Below are 24,682 nucleotides of genomic sequence, written 5' to 3'. Positions count from 1 at the left end.
GCTCGGAAGTTGAAGATGACAAATTTGCCAGCAGCCTCTTCATGGTTACTCTCTATGTTGGCATGGGCTAGGGCTGAGACCACATTGCTATGCAGGGAAGAATTAAACCTTCTCCATAAATATCCTATATCAGGTCTTTGGCACCTTCTCCTGGTACTTGTCCAGGAGTGTGTTCAAACCACTCAGCCGTCTCCTTGACCAATCATGCCAGAGGTGACTTTTTTCCATCCCTCCCACTCTCCCGATCCTACTGAATGAGTGTCATACCAGCCCCCTACCCCACCCTGGCCTCGGAGATATTAGTGGTGCATTCTTTTTTTTTCTTTTTTCCGAGAACAAGTGCAGGGTTTCCCTTAACCCCACCCCACCTCCTCACCCCTTGCTCTCTTTTATCCTTATTTCCTCTCCATTGTTTGTTGTTCCAGGACTGGGTTCTTTTTCCTATTTATTCATTGGCACTTTTGATATTTAAGCACATGTACACCTGAGTTTTTCTTCTGCATATAGAAGACGACCACCTTATTGCTGAAGTCTATGTTTTTCCCTTTTTTTCCTCTTCTTGTTGCCTACATGTGGTTGACGGATCTGCATTGTCAGTTCTATTCATATAAAACCATATTATCCTTATTTCCTACTTCCTATAATATTCCTGTCTGCGAACAGGACATCGTGTAATGAGATTTGCAGAATATCCACCACCCATTCACAACAAAATGCCAATGAAAATGACATTTAAAAAAATGAAAATCATCTTTAACTGAACCCTAGACTGAGAAGTCCCATTATTCGCTGCTAACACAGCACAGTTACATATTAGAAAAGAAAGCAAATAAAATTACATTTCATGTTTATTTTTATTTTTTATTTTTTTTGTCGACGACTGCAATCTAAGGATAGTTGTCTCAGAGGGCGAGGCAGGGAGACAAAATTCCACAAGGAGGCATCGGAGGGATCCACAATCAACACTTACCCAGATTAAAAGAACCGAATGAGAAGAAGACATTGCCAAAGGGGAAAAGGCCTCAAGAGAAATTTCTATGATTTTAAACAGGAGTCTGACAGGGGAAGAGGTAAAAACAGTAGGTGAAATCAAACAGGAGTAGGTCTGAAGAGCAGAAGAGGTGCAACTTTAGAAAGCCCTTTTTATCTTCAGTGAGTTGAGAGAAGAAATCCACAGCTGGGATCCATTAACATGAAAAGGTTTTACTGCACACTTTTTTCAATTTAGGTTTCTGAGAAGCCGGACAGGTTAGCACTAGATCTCAGACTTCTGGATAGAAAAGGTTAACAGAGTTGTCAGATAACCCGAAACAAGACCATGAATTGACTTGTCTACAAAACACAATGTTTCAAAGTGTTTGCTTTCTCTACTAGGAAGCCAAAGTAGTGCTCTGGTGGCAAGGGTGATGTGATCTTTGTAACCCCGTTTGCAAATGAACATTTTGGCTTGGATTTGTATAATCCTAGTCTGTATTTCATTTTTTTTTTGTTTTAAAAAGTTAACAGGAACTGCTTGAGCCCATGCTTAAGGACAAATGTACATGTCTGTGAAAATGGCCTCACGCCGCCGGCTGAGTTCAGAGCTTTCAAATTATGGTCCCAGTGACGAGAGGTGCCATTTACACATGACAGTCAGCACAAAATAGGCCATGGAATAACTTCATGAGATCTGGGAGGGAATTGCTAAGGGCACTGCCCTAGATACACAGGCCACTCCCCCAAAAATTAGTCCCATGGGATACAATGACAAGGTTTCTCTGAAGAAGCTGATCTTAGTGCTCATCCAGCTAGCTGGTAGGAAAGGAGGGAAAACCCTTGCCAGATTTCCTGGGGCCTAGCCATGCAATATGGAAGGACAGAGTGCTCTTTTATTGTGGCTCTGTCGGCTATTGGGGCAAGAGTGATGCAATCTTGGAAGAACAAAGTCTCCAAGAGACATCAGTGCACTATTCAGATAAGGTTAAGGTTGGTTTAAATTCATATAAAAGTACGAGATCAGAAGATAGACATTTTCTGAGTGATACAGAAGACGTGACCCTAGAGAAGGCTCAAAATGAAGATCTTTAAATATAGTTGGTTAGACAGAGACGAAGTAGGGTGCTATATTGTATATCATGCATAAAAGTAAGCGGTGCAGAAAGGTAGATAATATGCAGACCTAAATAGTTGACATGCGAGAAGGAAGAGATCCAAAATGCCACAGTACTTTGTATGTTCGTTAGAGTGAAGTGATATATGATAGGTGGTGATAGGGGAGAGGCATGTATAAATTCTGTGACACTGGGTTGGCATTACGAAGTGGAGAAATAATAAATGGTAATACAGTAATGTAGTTAAGAGAGGCAGTATTAATTACCCTGTTTTAATGTGATTCATAAATAATGGAATTTTAAAATTACATACGAAGAAGGAAAAATGTGTTGCTTGCTTTATTTTGGTGGATGTGATTTTCCATACTTACTGCGTGGTGTGGGTGTGGATTTTATTTTTACATCATGGGATTTCCCGGTGTACAATATCTTTAATCATACCAGTTAACCCGGTGGCTCATGAATGATGGTGAAGTCCAAAAATTAAGGGGGGTTTCACATTAGAGTGAATAAACTATTTCAGAAGAGTGGTGCAGTTATGCAAACTGTGAGACCTTACTAAATCCAATGGAGGCAAGATGCTTTCTTACTACGGAGAATATCATTGAAATGAGGACAACATCAACCAAATGACGAACAATTGACAGATGGATGTTACTGCAGAACATGCATGTCGTTTCCTAGTGCTTGAATTTCTTCTTTGGACATCTAGAGAATGCACAATTTGTGTTGGTGATTGCAGATGTTGGGCACCAGAACTGTTTTTTTCCATTTATTATTAGACCTTGACCTAGTTTTGTTTGAAGGATTTGTGGAAAATACAGGCTTATTTGAAGCAGCAGCATTCCTCTAAAGCTGATTATTTGAGAGTATTCTATAAAAGGGTGTTGTGACGCTTCACAGTGTCAGATACGAGTCTTGTCGCTACATATAAAACTACTTTAAAAGAAGCAATACAAATTTTAATAAGGCATACCAGGAGTGTGTTCCCATAATTAACAAGCATTTTCAATGCAACAGGTCTCACATTTTTTCGAGTTAGAGCTATTAGCGTTGTAAAGCAAATAAAACACGCAGTGCGACCACGCGGTATGGAACATAAACAGATAAAGTAGTCCGGACCCCAGGTTGAAAACATCGAGCCTCGTATGTTTTTTGTACTTTCCCCTTGCTGTGTAGGTGGGGTAAAAACCGGAAAAGGCATGACGTATGCATGCCTTTCACAAATGAAAGCAAGCTGATTTTAGAAGGCAAGCCCACGAACCAATGTAAGTGACTGATGTGACATGGGTGTGGTTTCAAGCCCAAAGAGAGATTACAGAATGGACGGAGCGCTTTGCCCTCACCCATAAAAAGGGGCACAACGGGTGCTTGAACTCCTTGTCCGAGATTATCATTCTGTGTCAGGAGTTGGGTGGATTTTCATGATAGGTGATGGTCCGAGATGGTAGCAGGTGTTTTAGATCAGTGGTTCCCAACCTGTAGTCCAGAGACCCCTGGGGGCCCATCAGGCCCCTCAGGGGGTCCGTGACTCCTGAGAAAATTAAGTAATAAAAACAGATTATGTCCCCAGCTTTCAGTAATGATTCAGTGTGGGGGTCCCTGGATTCCAATATTGATTCAGTTGGGAACCACTGTTTTAGGTAATGGCTTGAAGTTGAGTTAACTGAGTATACTAATGACTTTGCAGAGGAAATGTCACATCAAGAGTGTGCCAGTTCATTTTTCCGTGGGGGCACTAAAGGAGGTGACTTAATATCTTTGGATCGAAGCAGAGTCAGCCCACTTGGTTTGGAGCCACTACACACTGATAGTGGTATCGCATACATCTTAATCTAAGTAGGACATGAATGCAACGAGGACTGGCACAATCGGATGTGGCATTGGGAGAGGCTCCCCTGTTGCAAGTAGTATAACCTACTTTGTTGCTGCGTTACTTGGGGACACATCTACCAGGACCCTAAGATGCTGTTTGGGTGTTCCAAGTGACCACTGGTTTTTCATAGGGTCAACGTACCGCTCGAGAGAAATTTGGAGCACTTGCCATATAACTTGCCTCGACTGCAAAATGAGCCAGTACTAACTGGACGATTATATAGAGCTTTGTATGAAATGCCACTTACAAACAGCTTATGAGTAGCTTTTGGTGCTTTAGAAAGCACTGGTTAAAACAAAAAGTCTCAAAGTGCTGTAGTAATAACAGATGATCCAACTCAGCGGTTGGTTTTGTCAAACTCTAAATGATGAGGGGATGGATCGGTTCTACACTACTATCGAGCTACCTGCTTTTGGCACACAAGTCTTAGCATCAAGCACCCAGGTTTATGCGACCGCATACCTAAACACAGGTCAAGACATACGTTAAACCCATAACCCTTCTCACATTCCCCTCAGCCATCTACTATGGATTTTAACTTGTCACCTGGAGGTTGCACACAGCTCTATGCAAGAGGAATGCAACCGGCGAAGCCATCTTACCAGGATTCGATCCTGTGACATGCAAGATGCACATGCATCACTGCAGCAAGATGGCAACTCTCTGAGCTATCTCAGTCAGTGGTGCTGGAGGTGCGACAGCACTCCCTTAAAACCTAAAAGAGTTTGGATACAGAATGACAAACAAATGGGCTCTTCAAAGGCTTTCCTTCTAGCACCATTTTTGTGTTTTAAAAAGAAACACTGTCAAATATCCCCTATGCCTTTAGTGAAGTGACGTTACTGAACAGAATCCCCACCCTAAAAACCGTTCCAGCCTCACTGGTCTCAGTAACAATAAGCAATGGCAAAGCCAATAGATCCACCGAAAATGAACCCTTTTCGTTAGTGAGCTGGTTAGAAAAAAATGCGAAGCAGAGAATAACAAAACTGGAAAAAATTAGAATGACGCACAGGTCTCGAGACACTCGTAAGTCACTGGAATATGCAACTCATTTCACGGCTGAGGAATTCTCAGAGGGTCGGGTTTTGAGGGGGGGGCCTCAGGCGAGGTCAGGTTTCATAAGCTGGTTAGCTCAGCTCGATTTGCAAGTCAAAGCTCGTCTACACAGCCCTGTTTTGTGTCTGCAGCTGGATAACCTTTGTTGACATAGCCAGAAAAGAAAGTAGCATGAGATATTGCTCAGGTTTCAGCAAAGGCGGACCCCGAACCTCTGTCCACAAAATATGGCATGAGACCTGTCCCGCGAGCTCCATATAATTCATCTACGAGATAAAGATCATGTGTGATGATTCTATATACTTGAGAGATGTTAAATAGCCCCTTGTGCACTGCAATGCAAGTAGACCATAGAAGGCGCAAAGATAGACCAAACCAGTGGTTCCCAACCTTTTAAATTCCCACTATATATTACTGGAACACGGGGACCCCCACTGAATCATTATCGACCCCCCCCCACCCCTAAAAAAACGTTGTTGATGATTTGAAGGGCAAAACAATACACACAAAAATGCAGAAAGCATTCACACGACAGCACATTTTATTTAATTTGCAAACAAATTAGTTAAACATTTTTTAAATATTTTAATAGAAAGGTTGAAGCTTCTTTAAGTTCAATTGAAGCCTAACATGGTTGAAACTATATACTGTTTGATGTACCTACACTGCTCCCACGAATCAACGAGGATACTATTTACATTTTTAGCCTCCAATTTCAAATTCTTTGACATTTACAGTAGGTTTTAAAAATGTCAATTGTACACTTAGCCACTTTATTTACATACACTTTTTAGGGGGTTAATATTATTTAACTTTCTAAGCAGCCGCACACCCACTGAGGAGGCTTTGCGGAACACCAGGGGTCCCCGGAACACAGGCAGAGAACCACTGCACTAAGTAACCAGTAACATGAGGTGAAAGAAAACTACTCCTCTACACTAAGCCAAAGCCCACTATGTATATTTAAAAGAATGGTAAGAAAAAAAGAAAAAAAAATCTGCAGACAGTTGACCAGCCAGACCTAAAAATGAAGGAAGCAACAACGGTTTCTAGAAAAACGAAACTCAGAAGTAAGACAGCGAGGCCACATTATATTGGGGCCATTGCAGCAATATAAAACGAGTCACCTCCAACAATTCAGTCAGTGAAGCCCGTCATAGTTGGCAAAGTGATAAGTAAGGAAACCATTGAGCACATAGGGTAAAACAAAGTTCTAAGGCTGATAGGGTGTTCCAGGGGGGCGCATCCCCCACAAATTCAAAGCTGCCCCACAAAAGTGAAGCAATAGAGCTCCATGGAAGCAAAAAAGGTGGTTTTGTAAAGGGCACACATGGACTATTGCCGGTAAAACCACAAAAGAGAATGATATAACACACTATTGCACATTACATTAGCAACAACCAACCACTGAAACCAATTAGCTTACTGCAAGACAACTACTACTGTCCATCACATTACTACGAAACACACCCTTCAATCAATAATGCTAGAAACTTTCTAGACGAAATGGTAGCTGCACAAGCAGGCAAACAAGCTGTACTGACTACCAACTAAATTCTGAACACACACCAAGGGCCACAAAGCTCGTAGGCCTACAACGTGACATAACAGCTATACAAGTTGCCACAGATTACCTTATACTAACTGTAGCCTTAACATCCACAGAAGCGCAATACCCATCAGCCCCAACAAGTACTACTACCGTCCGTTAAGCGACAGGCACAGCAGAGCTACAGCCTTTCATCCAATAGTGCTCAGTTACAACTAAACAAGTATTAAGCACTACAACCCTCTATGTCACAAAGAAGCAATTCAGCCCACTAGTCTACAGTCGAAAAGGGACCTTTATGCCACAGCCAAGAAAAGTACGAAATAGTCTCATTTTAAAGCTCGCAGCCCTTTAAGTTGCAGCCAAACAAGCATTAAAATCTTACATCCTTACAGTTGAATAAACACTCCATACTCTAACGTAAGAACACAAACCCTACAGCTCATGAGGTTACAGCAGAACAAGATAGTTCGTCAAGTTACAGGGTACCTAACATGGCAGTTTCATTTTACAATCTTACAGGTTTTTATGCGATAGCCTAAAAGTCTGCAAATTCTAGCTGAACATGGTCTGCAGGTAGTCACATTAATGCACATTCATTACTAGATCACACCATGTCACAGCACCACAATCCCCAGCCATGTGACAGCTAACATCCTGTTACCAAACACTAGAGGCTGCCACATTAGTGAAGCAGAAACTGCAAGACGTCATTTGCCAGGTGAAGAACCAGAGCTAGTCAGGTTACAGCCAAAGCAATATTAAAGCCTCATAGTTACAGAAGAACAGCTGCTCTTGTTGCAACCGCCTTATCCAATCATGCTAATCAGAACCAGACACGATAGATGGCCATGCTAGGGACTGTTGCAGAATTTACTTGACTCTCACCGCCTGTCTTGATAATGCCAAACCGCGCCTTCATTCACCTTGCCACTAGGTTCTACAGCCAGTCCTATTACAGACTAACAAGTAGTGCAGCCCATGCATAATGGTATAGTAATAATAAATAGAACTGAAAAAATCATGCTATAGAAAAACGAGTGCTACACTCGAAGCGACAGTCAAACAAGTGACCTACTTCTGATGTTGACAGCCAATAGTTGCAAACAATGACAAATTACAGCTGAACAAACAATCCAGTGTTACAGACTTAAGATAGATACTATCAAAATGCTCCAGGGATGCATTTTTCTTTTCTTTTTTTAAGTGGGACTCCTTTAAGCCAGTGCATAAGTGATGAGGAAAGCCCAGTTGTAAATAATATGTAGCAGAATACACTGAAATGTTTATTAAATCTGAACTGCAATCTGTAACCTTAGCTCTGCCTTCATGAGCCCTTTTTAGCCCAAATCCTACAGGATCCTATCTCATAATGGGATCAGATATGTTGCAGTTCCTGAACACCAAGTCAGCTGCAAAAAAAAACCAAAAAACGTTGAAACTGTGGACAAGAAAACGAGAAAAGTTAACTGGGCGAAAAGCCCGGGCAAGTCCCCTATGGATTCTAACTATGCATGCTTGGACAGATGATGTGGTACTTTCTGTCAACCAAGCTCCTACCTTAGACAGACAAGAGCGCAGGAAGTAACACACAACAGTGACAGACGGGTAAACAAGGTGGAAATTACAGACAAGTCCTGGCAGCAAAGACCTGAGACAAGCAAAGTGTAATAGCACAGGCAGGTAGCTGCAATCACCAGCATCAATATGGAAAGGGCAAAGTGGAGCGTACAGGCAGATACTTAAAATCAATGCCATCAGCTCAGTCAGGCACTGGTGAGACACACAACCAAGTCCAGGACCGGACAAAAACAGTCAAAGAGAACTGGGGGCAGAAAAAGATCTGCAACCGTTTGCGCCGGCTCTATAATGTAAAGGGGAGGAGTGCCTTCAATTGTTTATTACGGTACAGTACCTCAGACAGGCAAAGTGTGGAAGGTAAAGGCACATCTCTGCAATCACTAGCGCTAACAACCGAAGGGCGGGTGTGTAGAAAGCTGTAATCCAGGTCATCGGCTTAGACAGGCAGGTAGACATGCAAAGGCATTGTAGAAAGTGCACCAAACAACGACAAAGTAACTACCCTAGATTCAATTTAGTTCTTAGAATATCAAGTGAGAGAAATAAAGCCAGTAGTCTTAGACTAGCAAGCAGCTAAAATAGGCAACAGAAAACAAATCATAAGCAGACTGCTGAAAATACCCAGCAGGAGCTTAACTATCTCAGGAAGAATCGCTGGGGGCGTCTGCAGATACGGTCCAGTAAGGCTAACAATGGACGGCGAGGTGTGATTGAAGCAGACAGCCGCAGATTAGGAACAGCAGCACAGATCTAAAAAGAGACAGAACAACAAGGCAGCTGATATAATCGTCCACCTTGTCAACAAGAAAGGAGGTACCGACATGAAGATATTGTGTATTAGTTCAAATCTATTAAACAGGAATATACAGCAGATGCTCGCACAGGGAAGGCGAAAAGGAGAGAAAACTACAGGCTACGTGTCCTTTTCAGAAGCTTGTACAGCAAATGAGGAATTGTACCGAAAGAGAGCCACAAAGGATGCGCAAACGTTAGATCCCAAGGCTCACTCCAAAAAGGTTAGCAGAGGCACGGAACACTCAGCGACAACGGAGAAGAGTATGTATTGACCGCCAGCTCTACAGCGACAGGAGAACCTGAACTAAATGTGCACATACTGATCCGATGGCTCGGAGAAGAGGGAAGGAGAATATGGGGGAGAAGGTACACACTCCAAAATCAGAAACTGAGACAGTCGGATCAGTGCATTGAAACAAGGAAGACTCTGGCATAGAGAGAGGAAAACACCTACTGCTAAAGGTAATGCACCAACACACGTTCAACGTTTTATTACTAAGTTAACGCTCAAACACACACACACAGTGTAAAATGCCACTAGCATAAAAATAAACTGACAGCATTGTATACAGAGTGACTATCGCATCCAGCTCACCCCAAGCCTCAGTTTACTATGATCTCCCAAACAACCCTACTAATTATCCCTCATTTATCTCACCTTTGACTCATCCAAAACCCCTTCTGCTACTATGATCTCCCTACCCTTTCCACAGACTCTTACCTCCTCTATCTCTCCTGTATTCATCCCAATCTTCATCCTATTACTATAAACTCCCAATTAAAACTTCTGGATTCTTCACTCCTCTATCCCTCCATTACTCTAGTCAATCCAACTAACAAACTCACATCTCCTCCGCTCAAATTAACGCATACCAATACTAATACTGTACTCGTACTTCCCTATTCTAATCCACCAATAATTCCTCTTGGGTTCTGGAGTAGCGTGCTATCACTGAAAAGCGATTTGACACCTCGTCAAGGGCAGTAAGTGCTATGTAAATACAATTACAATTGGGGAAGGCAAGTAAGAGACTGCTAAAGCTGAAATCAATAAAAGGCAACATATAGTGAGGGGGTATAGGCAATCACTTGTATCACCAAGAAATACACCAACATCAGGTTAGGACTTCTACTGCTTTTGGGTGGGAGATATTAACCCTCAAACTGAAAAAGACGTGCACAATGATATGAGGAATGCTATCTGCTAGCCACAAGGAGACATTCATGAGACCGTTAACCATGTCTACAGCCATACAACAAGTGCAGTGGTTACAGGAATTATGTATACTGGGGAAAACAAAAACCCTAAGGGACAGGGAGACACGAGTGAAACACTTTCAAGCATGCTGGGACAAAGGAAAGCAACTCACTACTTGACACAGAGAGGCTAGTAGGCAGTAAGAAAAACGAAGGACTGCAGCACAAAGATATGGACAAGTCCACATAAACCAGCAGACACGCACCCCACAACTTACACACTCTTTTACATAAAAAGGAAGGCTATGCAGATTAGAAATTAATACTAAACCATGCTTAGTAGGGTTTGCTAAGACGGCATAACACAACCATGACAGGAATACACAATCACTGATAACTATACCCGTTTCTCTGGTTACAGAGGTACCCATTTCAGCATTTTCACCAACCAATCTCTAAACCCAACAGACACGGTTATATTCCAGCTTTGGAAGCGAGTAATAGGATACCTAGCTAGATGTACAGAACTAGTGATTAGGCAGTATAGAAGGAAACCATACAAGGTCAGTAAACGCCAGGGTGGTGCATGAAGATGCATTGGGAACAAGAAAACCCTGATGCCAAATAAGAAAGAACACAAACAGGGGGGATGGAAACGTCTCTAAACAGATGGCAAAAACCACAGAACTCAAACTGGGACAGAATGAATCCTACAGTGAAATACTGGAATGCGAAGAATCCTGGAGAACTAACTTTAGGACATAAGAGGTCATAACAGAGATCGTGAGTCCCTGAGATAAGAAGCTGGAACATAATACCAGCATCCAGGCTACTAGGCAGGGAGCATATCATCCCACCTCTGCACTGGCAAATGCTCCTTCGTTGCTTCCAGGTTGAGGGAATGGTCGAGGAGCCAATTTCAACGCTACTACCACACTCTACATTCACCAACAGCTCAACAACAGTGGTTAAGAGGCTAGGGGACAGAAATTCCTGGGTACCCACCGCAGAAAATGTTGTGACATGGGTAGGTACCCCAGTGCCATCAAGATTTGAGCGGACACTAACTTAAATCCACCCCTAGATAGAATGGCATGATGCACCTACCACGAATTGCAATACTTTCACATGTTGCTAGAAAGTTGCATGATCAGACAGAAGTAAGCCACACCTAACAGATAGGTTTGAGAGTAATATGGAGTACATGATTAATAATAGCAAGAAGGCATGATCACTTTAGGAAGACACTGACAAAGAAGCGAGGAAAACATGATAAGCGGATACAATGCTACCAGTATCTTATAGCAGTAGAAGCCTTATTGTGAGAAGGTTGTGAGACTAGACTAGACAAGACTAGACATGTGGCTTTGTGTAGTGAGACAACCTTTTACCATGCTCTGCAAGACACTGTACAGTACCGAGCAACAATTACAACAACAAATTATACTGTGTTAAAACATTAATTATACTGGTCATGACTTAAATGGCACGGAACATACTATACAAACTGTGAGCATAGCTTAGACACATAGAAGAGCTATGGCCAGATTGTGTACACGTTGACCACAACTCAAGATACAGACAAGTAAAGCCCGCAACAAACTGTGTATATACTGACCAAAGCAGCATCACAAGCAGAAGCAAAGCTATGTCAGACCATACATATGCGTACCACAGCTCCTAAACACAGAATTAAAGTTATAGACAGATCATACTCATACTGACAACTCAGAGCTAAAGAATGAACGATATAGAAAAAAAAGAATGAACGATATAGAAAAAACAAACATGATAGCCGCAGCTCTGAATCACAGAAAGAAAGAAAGCAGTGGACAGACTGCACACAATAACCAGAGCTCCGACAGAAAGAAGGAAAGCTCTGAACAGACTTAAATATACTTATCAGCGCTCCCACACAAAGAAGGAAAACCGTGGACAGAATGCACATACTGGACACCCTTACACCCACGTAAATAATGCTCGGGGAAGAGTGCACACAGGGATCACGGCTCAAATAAAGAGAAAGGAAACTACGGACAGACTGTACCCCTACTGACCACATCTCGAACAAAGAAAGAATGCTAAGTGCAGACAGCGAACATAGGGACTAGGGGCCCATTATCAGACAGCGAGAAGCAGACGATGGACAGACCGTACCCATGCTAAATACAGCTCACTGTGGATTGACAGTGGACACACAAAACACATAAGCAATACACAACAAGGAAGCTGCTCTAGACAGTTTGCGCACAACTGACCACAGTTCGAGAAGAAAGAAGGGAAGCTCTGAACGGAGCACACACCTCAGACAGGAAAGGGAAGCTTTGGACCGGCTGTGCACAAATAGGCCATGGCTCAGATACAGGAGGAAAGCGTTAGCAGACCCTGCCATGGAGTTAAAACCGGGAGAGAGAACAGGGGCTCCCAAGGCGCAGTTGAGAAATTGTGGCAACAGACATCTTGTAATTCTGGCTTGTGGTCCAGGTGGACAGTGCAAGCAAACCAGATCAAGTCTCAGAGCCGATTCTCAGCCTGAACAAAGAAGGAAATCAGAGGACATGGGGACTGGACGTGTGCACTTACTTCTCATATCAGACACCTCTTCCTTACCTTTTGGTGGCCCGCTTCTCCCTTCTCGAACATCATCTTCAGGTTGGTGAGGGGCACATTGTACTTTTCGATCTTTGTGGACGGCTCAGTGCCCTCCACTTGGGCTGTGCTCCTCTCCTCTTCCAGACCATCTTTCAGGTGGTCCTCCATGCTCTGGCTGAGCAGTGGTGAGCTGGCGGCCTCTGTGCTCGGGTAGATGAAGCGTCCGCGGGCTCCGGCCGCAGGGCTGACAGCGGGTCTCGGGGTGAAGTCTGCCGAGGAAGAGGGGCTTTTCTCACAGGGTGCCCCGGGACTGCTAAGCCTCGGTCGGACCTCAGGCGGGACAGTTCGGGTAGCTTCCTTCGGCGGCAGTGGCTGCACCACCGGGTTCTCCCACCGCTTCTTCAGCACGCTCAGGGCCCCCCTCCTAAAGTTTAGGGGGAGGTTTTCGGTGTTCTAAAAAGCACAAAAGGCAATTCGAGTTATAAAAAGCGGAGGGAAGAAAGCAGCGCGAACCCTCCCTGCCTAAGCTACGAGGGAGCTGCTGAGGCCAGGAAGGCTGCCGGCAGCTGGGAATGCCACATGTAGCTCCGAAGGGAAAAAAGAGGCAGGAAATACAGCAGGAAGTGACACACAGGAGAGCCTTATAAGGGAGAATCAGGAAGGGGGAGAGAGGTCCAACAGAGAGGATGACAAAGGGTCCTGTTATATGAAGGAGACGAGGGGGTTCTGAGAAAGCCCAGCACTTCCCTGGGGGCACGGGACAATGCAGCGGTGACTGGCCGGCATCGGAAGGCACATGACCAGGGCCAGGGGCCACTAAAGAAAGCAGCTCATCTCTCTGCCGGGGGCTGGAATGTGTTTGCTTCATCCTCCTGATTAATGAGCAATTAGGAGAGCGGCGGCTGTCTGCAGCTAGCAAAGATCGGCCAGGGCTCGTTATCTGCACGGAACACGCCACGGGCGTTACACCGTGATGCGGAAGAGAGTTATGTGGCATGCGAGGCAGCCCGCCCGTGACTCCCTGGCGGCTAAGTGAGGGGCACGGGACCCGGTGTGTGTGGGGCAGTGGGTTTCGTAATGTAGGAGTATGATTGCCGAATGACCCGTGTCTCTGTGTAAGGGCTCTGCAAGTAGCTTTTCTACCTTAAGGTCAGAATAGGTCTCTCGCTACCCAGCGTCCCGTCTCTCCCATTTTAACTGGCAGTGTCCCGGTACTTCCGTGTGTGTTGTGTGTGTTTCAATGAGTCTGTGCTCTAGGTGGATGTCGAGGTAAGAACGAGAACGGCATTGCAGACTTAAGGCCGAAATACAGATTTTCACTTCATTCCTCTATGCTGCACATGCGGGCGTGGCGTAACTTTACACATAGGCATAACCTAGACTCCATCACACGGAGCCTGTCAACCGGAGTTAAAGAAACATATTGCCGCCCCTTCCCGTGTAAAGTTTAATAAGTACAACTTGGAGTGTCACTCAGGACGGCCAACTCACCCAAACAGGGGAAAGACACCTGCATTGTGGGTGTCGACGTTGCCACCTTGGTGACATAATTCACTGGACCTGTCGCTGAGAATGTTCCTATGTTAGCAAACCCCCCCCCCCCCCCCCCCCCCACACACACACACACACACACCAGGCAGATACTTAATTCACCACACTTGTTTTTACGCACACAAACCTTAGGCTAATTACCCCTCGAAAAAGGTCCAGCAAACGATAGGCAGCAGACCTACAGAAGCATCGCACACTTCAAAGTCTTCACGTGAAAGCCTGTCTGACATCCGCCACAAGTTCTGATCCTTCTAAAGGGGAGGACATGCCAGCAACAGTGACAACTTTAGGGTTAGAGCGGCTTACTCAATGCTCATAATAGTCCAAAGGTTGAAAAATGTTAATCATTTCACTGAAAATGTGTTGGTTGAGAGGGCAGGAGTAGTGACATTAGTTAATATTTGCACTGCTAAATACGCAGGACACTTGAACTTAAAGCTGCAGGCCGACTGGTCATTGCGAACAGCCTACAACAACACAGGTGTGTGATTCCCCCATCCTGTTCCTTAGTCCTGGTCTCCCGATTTTTAGTCTAATTTGTAAGGCACATCACCTCATTAGCGTAATTGAAAAAACAGGTACAATTTACAATTGCCACAATCTTTATAGAAACGCAGTGACATTCACTAAGATTACAGTCACCTGCCCAGACAGTCACCTACTGACTGGTGGTGACGAGAATTTGCAATCAAATCTAAATGAAACCCTCGATGGGAAGTTTTAAAGGAAAAAGGCTCACCTATGATTTTGAACGACTGAAGCAACAAGTTCTTAGAAGTTGCAGCTTAATTTCTTACTGCAAAATGTTTAATATTTATATCGCCTGCAATGTTCCTGGAGTAACTAACGGCTTGGAATGTGTGCAGCAGCTGCTTCAGTTGGGGTTTGTTCACAGAGAGTAAATTAGTCCTTGAGAGGCCTGCATCAGGGCATACAATTTAAGAACCACATTACAAGAGACAGCCACATAATAGATCGCAAGGAGGTTCGTCCAAAGCCAGGTGGGTACACAAGGTGCATTACTCTTCATGTAATCGAGCTAGAGTGCTGAACTGCAGGAATGTCACAAAATAGTAGTGTCTTTTGACCACAGATGTGGAGTTCGGAGTCGACTGCAGTGCTGCTTCCACTGGCAAGGGCTTTGTTAGCAGAATGTGCAGCTTCCACATATCAGTGTTGGCCCTGCTGGAGGCAGTAATCTTAAAAGGATTAGAGGAGAACAGTCAGGTAGCCAATGGGTACTTGGTCTCGCAGAGGAATGGAGAGATCATTTTTAGGGTCGAGCTTGCGATAGCATGCATTAGTACATGCGTCTCACTTGTAAGACACTCTTATAATAAGAGAAGGGCTTGAAGCACACCTGTCGCTTACCATTTGTTGGCTTGTGTGGCACTCTGCTTTACAGCCTCATAATTGGTCACTGCAGGCCTAGCATTTCTGTTCCGGTCCGTGGAGCACGGACCGAGCTCTGATTGATTCAACTTAATCAGTGCCCGTCTGCTGCTCCTGACGTGACTGAGATATTGTTTTATTCTTATTAACTTCTAGTACTCTACAAACAGAAGGTGTGTGGCTGACAAAAAAGTGCCCAGTAGGACAAACAAAACTGTAAAGTTTTAACTTCTATAGTTAACTATTTTCTTCCAGTTTGCCAAGTCTTTTCTCACTTTGCACTCAAGTTTTCTTTTGTATGTGCTTGTGGGCGCTGTTCTCAAAATAGGACAATTACCTTGTTGTAAATATTGCAAACTGACATTTTTTCTTATGTGTAATTTCCAAAACTATGATTTAACACAATCGTGCAGTACACCCTAATCCACCCCCCACCGTCCTACTCTAATCCATCCTATATCCCCCCCCACATCAATCCACTCCAATCAAATCAAATCCACCACACTCCAGCCCATACACTCCACCCCACCCCAATCCACCCCAATCCAATCCAATCCACCCCAATCCAATCCAATCCACCCCAATCCAACCCAATCCACCCCAATCCACTGTAATTCAATCCAGTGCAGTTCACCCGCACACTCCAGTCCACCCTACTCCTGTCCAGTTCACCATACTCCGGTCCAGCCGACTTCAATCCATCCAGCCCACCCCACTCCAATGAATCCAATCCATCACCACACGCCAGTCCAACCTACTCCAGTCTAGTCCAATCCAATCCACCCCAATCCATTCCATTCCAACCCACCCCAATCCATTCCATTCCAACCCACCCCAATACATTCCGTTCCAAGCACCCCAGTCTAGTCCATTCCACCCCACTCCAGTCCAATCCAATCCAATCCACCCCAAACCACCCCGCCCCAATCCAATCTACCCATCCAGTCCAATCCACCCACTCCTGTCAATCCACACCACTCTACCCTCATCCAAGCCACCCCGCTCTACTCCAATCCAATCCACCAAACTACCTCAATCCACTTCACCCTATTCCACTCCACGACACTGCACTCTATGACACTCTCTGCCACTGAACTTTGTTTCTCTCTTCTCATATCTACGACACTCTACTCCACTCTACTACAACAAATCCACTCTCCGGCACTCTACTCCCTCACTCTACACCACTAACTTTTAGCCATAATGAACAGCAGCCACACTGGTGTACAACATGGCAGTAACACATTGCCAAAGCTTATAGCTCTTGTATAGGCGAGACCTATTGGCTTTGCTCCTGCATATTTTAGGATCCTGTAGGTTATACATAACTTAAGGGTAACAAAGAAGGGAAGATGGCTTCAGAAGTTCAAGTTATGTCTAGCTTTCTAGCTCTAAGAAAAACACTGGAGGCTGGCATTTATCGCTGAGGAGCACAAAAACAAAAAGTCTTGTTTCAGAGTAGTCAGAATGCTGTAGTGAGCAACAAGAAGTCGCTAGTGCCTACCTCCAAGTCACACTAAACCCATTGTGAGATCCCACAAAGGTTTGCGGTTTCAAGACTATTTCTTAGGCTGGCTGATTCCGAGTCAAACTGCATAGACCAGGGTCTACTGAGCACCAGCTGTTTTAATCTGCCTCATGCTGGGGCACAGTGAGCATGCTTATGGAAGATAAATCGTAGGTCCTATGTTAGATAACAAGGTCCCACGCTGTCACTTTGCACAACACACACAAGACAAAGAAGTCAGAAAAATACAGCAAGCTGCAAAGTTTTTTTCCGAGCATTTGAACAGATGATTATCTCTTAAAGAACACTCTGAACTACTTCAATTAAGGAGGGGAACGAGAACAGAAAGAGGCAGTGATGACAGGAATATGGAGTTATGGGAAAACAATGGCATTCCAAAACCATAAAGGGGAAATATGTATATATATTTTTAACAAGGACGTTGCAGTTAAGGTAAAGGAAGAAAAACAAACAAAATAACAGATGGAGCTTGAAAAGAGTTTGAAGGATCGCCAATATGCGCTTCAAATGAAGAATTTAATGTAAACCAGGTCTCCACAACACACACGCTAGAGTCTCACTGGGGCCGATACCCGGGAACAACGTTTAACAATGCAGTGCCAGGTACAAGAGCCAAGCCCCAGCGGTGCCATGAGTATATAAAACGGAAATAATTATGCACGTAAATTACCCCCAAATTTCTGAACTAACCACTGACTGCCCAACGGGTGTATTCATATGCCCTGTAAATGTAAACCTTTTTGTCTCTGTGACACACACATCCTGTGCCGCCCGTGTACGTGTACTTTTTCATTATATTTATTTACATTTCTAACACCTCCCATGCCACAAAACGGTAGTAATCCCCCCTTCCAGTGATGGGATTGTTTTCCTAGTGGCAGAGCATTTCTCTCGTAGGGGATTTCCATGTATAGTCATAAGCACGGAATAGTTCCGCGCGCCTGCGGGGACCCCGGAGCACTGTTGTGTAGTATATTCTTAAGTGCAATCATCAGCTCCTTGACAAAAAGGTCTGTGAAAAACACTTAAGAATAACAATGTGCAGCCTATGTGAACAGCTACACAGGCCAAATTGTTAGAAGAAAAAAACAGTTGTAGTGTAAATTTCACGTTTAAACCTCTATTTATTCTATAAATACATAAATAAATCCATTCTCATATTTTATTTACACCTCTCATGAGAATAAAACAATGTAGGGCAGTGTAGCCCATAGGCTGCCATTATACAGAATGAAAATAGAGCTGTGCCTTTAAGAAAGTAAAGTCTTCCTGTTTCCCATCATGCACAGCAAAAGGCAGTTGCCTCAGTTCTTTTTTCCGGCTCCTTTCTGACAGGACCCTGAAGCATTGAGCTCTACCTCACAAAATCCTTTTGTGACAGAAATTCATTTAAAATCTTTTGAATTTCATTTTCACTCGACGTTTTTAACATTGAGTGATAATTTTTTGCTTTTTTCTGTTAGATTCTGACAGAATTTTGAGGTTTTTCTACTTCAGAAATGCCTTCACTGTTTGACAAATGTCCTTCTTGTGGCAGAAAAAAGGCCAAAACAGATCCACATCGGGTCTGCATAATTTGCCTTCCATCCAGCCACAAACCGGAGTCGTGTGACATCTGCAAAACCTTCTCCAGAAGGACCCTTCGTGACAGGGAGAAGATCCGACTCCAGGCGAAAGAGGACAGGAGGAAAAGTGGTCATTCTACCACAGAGCGAGGAGAAGGTCAGTCTTCTACCAGGGCTCACACTGGTTCCTCTATAACTCCGACCAGACCGGCTCAAAAACGGCACAGGTCTCCGACGACGTCGAGGGCGTCGACGTCGAGGCAAGGAACGGCGCCAACATGCTCGCCGTCGAGGAGTGGTTCGCCGGCGAGAACGAGACATCGCTCGCCGTCGACGACGATTTCGCCGTCGAGACGGCGTGGACTTTCGCCGTCGAGATCTGGGTCACCGTCGACACGGCGAGGACGTTCTACGTCGAGGAGATCTGAATCCGGTTCGCCGTCGAAACGGCGAGATCGATCAACGTCGAGGGGTGCTCGACGTCGTAGACGTTCACCGTCATCACGGCGACGTCGAGGGTCGTCGTCGAGAGATTCTCAACGGCGAGAAGAATCGACGGCGAAGGACACTCGCCGTCACCGTACTTCGACGTCGAGGAGTGTGTCGACGTCGAGACAATCAAAAAGACCTAGGAGGGTTTATACAACCTCAGAATCCTCGGCTTCAATCATCCTCCTTCCAGCGTCTCCACAACTCTCTCCTCGACAATCACCATTGCCACAGACGCCGGTAACACCTACGGCGCCTCTTCCGGCTCCGCCTGTAGAGTCTGTTTTGAGGACTCCAACGCGGTCTGTAAGACGTTCGGGACATTCCTCTAGACGCTCTTCTTCCTCTCGGCACCGTCATGACCCACAGAGATCTCAGCATTCACATCACAGGCGTTCTTCTTCGTCTACACGGGACTACTCTCCAACCCTATCGGACTCACCGTCCCCGAGAGTGTCCCCCATAGATGATGTGAATACGTTCCAGGAGGTCTTAGTACGAGGGGCAACCAAGCTGAACATCCCGCTGGCAGTACCTGCCCCATCGACGTCAGTGATCTTCGAGACCTTGCATCACAGGACATCTTCCAGACCTTTGCTTCCACTGGTTCCAGGTCTCCTTGAACCAGCAATGGATATTTTCCTTGCACCGGCCGCAACAAAGTCTGCTCCTTCCAGACTTATTAAAAAATATCGTCCACCAGAACAAGATCCTCTATTCTTGAGGTCGGACCCAGTTCCTGATTCGGTGGTCATAGTAGCGGCAAAGAAACTGCATTCAACCTCACCATCTTCTTCTTCACCTCCAGATAAAGAGAGCAGAAAGATAGATGCTGCAGGACGAAAAGTATGCTCTACTGCAGCCGTCACGATGAAGGCAGCCAGCGCTACTGCGTTATTAGGGCGGTACGATCGTGCCCTCTGGGACTCTTTAATACAGTTTGCGGAACATCTTCCTAAGGATAAAAGGGAAGATTTCCTGGAGGTCGTGGGTGAGGGATCCATGGTGTCTAACCAAATTATAAGTGCTGCAGCTGACTCTTCGGTGCTATCCGCACACAATTATGCACACGGGATAGCGCTCAGAAGGCATGCATGGTTGAGACTTACATCACTCAAACCTGAAGCGCAGCAGAGAATACAAAACCTGCCTTTCTCGGGCTCCACCTTGTTCGGTTCTCATGCCGATGACGAGATGGCTAGAATGAAAGCTGAACTAGATACCTTGAAAGCGGTAGGGATGGAAAGACCGAAAGAACAAAGAAAGGTTTTCCGGCCATATCAACGACGACTTTTCACCCACCGGTATCAGTCGCCACACTGGATGTCTTCGCGCCCCCAGCAACAGCAACAACAGCAGTATCAAAGGGGTTTCTCTACTCAGCGAAGGTCGACAAGGGGTCGTTCAACACCTCAAACTCAGGCAACTCGACAGGCTCCCACGTCTAAGCCCTGAATCTTTGCTTCCCCCTCCTCCGTTATCCACTCCGGTAGGGGGAAGTATCTCAAATCATCTGGACGAGTGGCTACGCATCACAACAGACGCCTGGGTATTGAATATTGTGAGACATGGTTACGCTCTCAGATTCACCAGTCCTCCACCATCTGTTCCACCCAAAACAGCCAACCGCCATCTCGAAGCTCTACAGTTAGAGGTCAATATCCTATTGCAAAAAAGAGCCATAGAACCCGTTCCCATCAGCCAGCAAGGGAAGGGGATTTATTCGAGATATTTCCTTGTACCGAAAAAAGACAAACAAGAGTTTCGTCCCATCTTAGATCTGAGGACAGCAAACAAATGGATTCGCAAAGAAAAATTCAGGATGTTAGCCTTACACCAAATTTATCCACATCTACGTCAGGGCGACTGGCTATGTGCGATAGATCTTTGCGACGCTTACTTTCACATCCCAGTAACCAAGAAACATCGAAAATTCCTAAGGTTCACTGTCGGAAAACGCCATTACCAATTTGCAGTTCTACCTTTCGGCCTAAAATCAGCGCCAAGAACTTTTTCCAAATGCATGGCGGTAGTAGCCGCCCACTTGAGGAAACAGCGAATATTCGTCTACCCCTATCTAGACGATTGGCTCATAAAGGCCTCCAGTTGTCTCGAGACACAGCAACATTTCGAATGGACTCTACAACTGCTGCAAAAACTTGGTCTTCAAGTCAATCTCCTGAAATCTACAGCAACACCTGTTCAGAGGTTGCATTACTTAGGGGCCATTGTAGATACCAGGCTAGGAAAGGTGTTTCCTTCGGAGGAACGACGGTTATCGATTCTCCAGAAGTGCAAACAACTGCAGGAAAGACCTCAAGCCACTGCAAGAATAATAGCTTCTCTACTGGGCTCGATGGCGTCTTGTATCCATCTGGTTCCCAATGCTCGCCTCCATATGAGACCATTGCAGGAAAACCTGGAGGATCAGTGGTGTCAACTGAGGGACGATTGGGAGAACAAAGTCCTTCTTTCTCCTCACACCCTACAATCCCTCAAGTGGTGGTGTTTACCCAGCAATCTCTTGGTGGGGATTCCGTTCCAACAACGGCCCCCATCTCAAACCATCGTAACAGATGCGTCACTGATCGGATGGGGGGCGCACATGGAACATCTTCGAGTCCAAGGCGAGTGGTCACAGAGAGAGAGTCTCTATCACATCAACCTGCTGGAACTTCGCGCAGTCCACCTTGCGCTCAAAGCCTTCCTTCCCTCTCTGAGAACGGAAACTCTCCTTCTCCAGACAGACAACGTGGCCACTATGTACTACGTGAACAAACAAGGAGGCACCAGGTCCAGAATTTTATCCAGAGAGGCTCAGACAATCTGGCATTGGCTTCTAGCCAGGAACCTGTCACTAGTGGCAACTCACCTGCCCGGCATCCAGAATGTTCAAGCGGATGCCCTCAGTCGGGTAATGGACGAGAACCACGAATGGGTACTACACGACGACGTCGTTCATTCCATTTTCGCACTCTGGGGTACCCCCTCTACAGACCTATTCGCAACCCCAGAAAACAAAAAATGCCAAAACTTCGCCTCCAGATATTACCATCCAGGGACACTGGGGAATGCCCTGTGGATAAGCTGGTCAGGAGCATTTCTTTACGCCTTTCCACCGCTTCCCCTGATTCCGGCGGTCCTCCAGAAGCTGTCCAATGTTCAGACCAAAATGATCCTAATTGCTCCGGAGTGGCCACGCCAGTGGTGGTTCCCAGACCTTCTTCACCGGTCACTCAAACCACACATCAGGCTACCATATCGTCCGGACCTTCTCACGAAGTTCAGAGGGCAGATATCTCATCCCAACCCCTCATCGTTGAGTTTGGCAGCATGGCTCCTGAGCTAGTGCAATATGGACACTTGAACCTACCTCAGGATTGTATGGAAATTCTGAAGGAAGCAAAGCGCCCTTCCACACGATCAGCCTATGCAAGCAAGTGGAAGAGATTCTGCATTTGGTGTTTACACAACAACATTGACCCGGTTTCCTGTGGAGAACAATCTATCCTGCCATACTTGTTAAGTTTGGCAAAATCGGGCTTACAACTGTCGTCAATAAAAGTTCACTTGGCGGCTGTCACAGCATACAGAAAGAGTCCTTCACAAACTTCCTTTTTTCGGATTCCGATTATTAAGGATTTCCTAGAAGGTTTAAAGAAGGTTTTTCCCCCCATTAGAAAGCCTTCTCCTCCATGGGAACTGAACGTTGTCTTATCACGTCTGATGCTGCCGCCATTCGAGCCAATACATAAGGCATCGCTGCAACATCTCACATGGAAAGCTGCTTTTCTGGTGGCAATCACTTCAGCGCGTAGGGTCAGCGAAATCCAGGCCCTTTGCGCTCAGGAACCCTACACGGTTTTTCATTCTGCAAAAGTGGTAATGAGAACTCATCCAAAATTTTTACCTAAGGTAGTCTCCGACTTCCATGTGAACCAAACAATTTCATTACCGACTTTCTTTCAGAATCCAGCTACTCCTGCTGAGAGAACTCTGCACTCTCTGGATGTAAAGAGAGTATTGAAATTTTACTTGGACAGGACAAAAAGCTTACGAAAATCACAACAGCTTTTTATTAACTATGGCCCAATCAGAACAGGTTTGGGTACATCTAAACAATCTTTATCCAGGTGGATTGTTTCATGTATAATGTTATGTTATCAGTTAGCAAACAAATCCCTTGGTGGTAGGCCAAAAGCCCACTCTACCAGAGGGAAAGCAGCTACTGTAGCCTTGATGAGAAATGTCCCTTTGGCAGAAATATGCAAGGCTGCCACTTGGAGGTCGGTCCATACCTTTACTAAGCATTACTGCCTTGATACAGACGCTAGGGCAGATGCTCAGGTTGGGCAGGCTTTGCTCAAGAATTTGTTTGCATGATTCATGTTTTTCTCAGTATTCTTATATCTACTCCACCGCGGTTATGGGGATGGGCTTGCTACTCTATTCAGTGCTTATGACTATACATGGAAATCCCCTACGAGAGAAGAAATGGTTTCTTACCTGTAACTCCAGTTCTCTCGTAGGGGTATTTCCATGATAGTCATAAGCAACCCTCCCTCCTCCCCGGTGGAGTTGACATAGAACATGAATATTATGGAGGTTGGTACTCCAACAAATGTTTTGTTTTTTCTTCATGTCAGGTTAATAGCCTCCAAAAAAGAACTGAGGCAACTGCCTTTTGCTGTGCATGATGGGAAACAGGAAGACTTTACTTTCTTAAAGGCACAGCTCTATTTTCATTCTGTATAATGGCAGCCTATGGGCTACACTGCCCTACATTGTTTTATTCTCATGAGAGGTGTAAATAAAATATGAGAATGGATTTATTTATGTATTTATAGAATAAATAGAGGTTTAAACGTGAAATTTACACTACAACTGTTTTTTTCTTCTAACAATTTGGCCTGTGTAGCTGTTCACATAGGCTGCACATTGTTATTCTTAAGTGTTTTTCACAGACCTTTTTGTCAAGGAGCTGATGATTGCACTTAAGAATATACTACACAACAGTGCTCCGGGGTCCCCGCAGGCGCGCGGAACTATTCCGTGCTTATGACTATCATGGAAATACCCCTACGAGAGAACTGGAGTTACAGGTAAGAAACCATTTCATCTTCTTCTCGAGACCATGGATAAGGGGGTTCCCCCGAGACTATGAGATTATGTGGAACAATTCTTTGTAGGCAGCTGATGTCACAGTGACGTCAGCCACGTACAAAGAATAAATGAAATTCAATTTCGTATACGAGGTTGGTGCTGTCCACTGAGAAGAAAAGGGTCATTGGATTGCCTTGAAACAGATAATATCGCACGGTCCCATCATCTGCCTGCCATGTTTTAAGTTTGTAGCTGGTGTTGGAAGGTGCCTTGCAAAATCTCCTGCCCTTGGGTTCACATAATTTAATTTTGTAC

General features: G+C 45.0%; 1 protein-coding gene across 4 annotated transcripts in view; it reads right to left on the bottom strand.

The window, feature by feature from the left end:
* Positions 1-24,682, bottom strand: part of LIMA1 (LIM domain and actin binding 1) — a 183,512-nt gene that overhangs the window by 53,336 nt on the left and 105,494 nt on the right. For 3 of the 4 annotated variants that reach the window (XM_069230875.1, XM_069230877.1, XM_069230874.1), the window contains exon 4: positions 12,758-13,192. The exons of the other annotated variant lie outside the window; for it this stretch is intronic. In XM_069230875.1, the coding sequence (XP_069086976.1) occupies positions 12,758-13,192 (435 nt within the window). The remainder of the gene's footprint in view (positions 1-12,757; positions 13,193-24,682) is intronic. 4 annotated transcript variants of the gene reach the window in all.

The sequence above is a fragment of the Pleurodeles waltl genome, chromosome 4_2 (genome assembly GCF_031143425.1).
Source record: "Pleurodeles waltl isolate 20211129_DDA chromosome 4_2, aPleWal1.hap1.20221129, whole genome shotgun sequence".
NCBI lineage: Eukaryota > Metazoa > Chordata > Amphibia > Caudata > Salamandridae > Pleurodeles > Pleurodeles waltl.
Note: the sequence above shows the minus strand (reverse complement) of the source record. Positions and strands in the feature narration are given on the sequence as shown.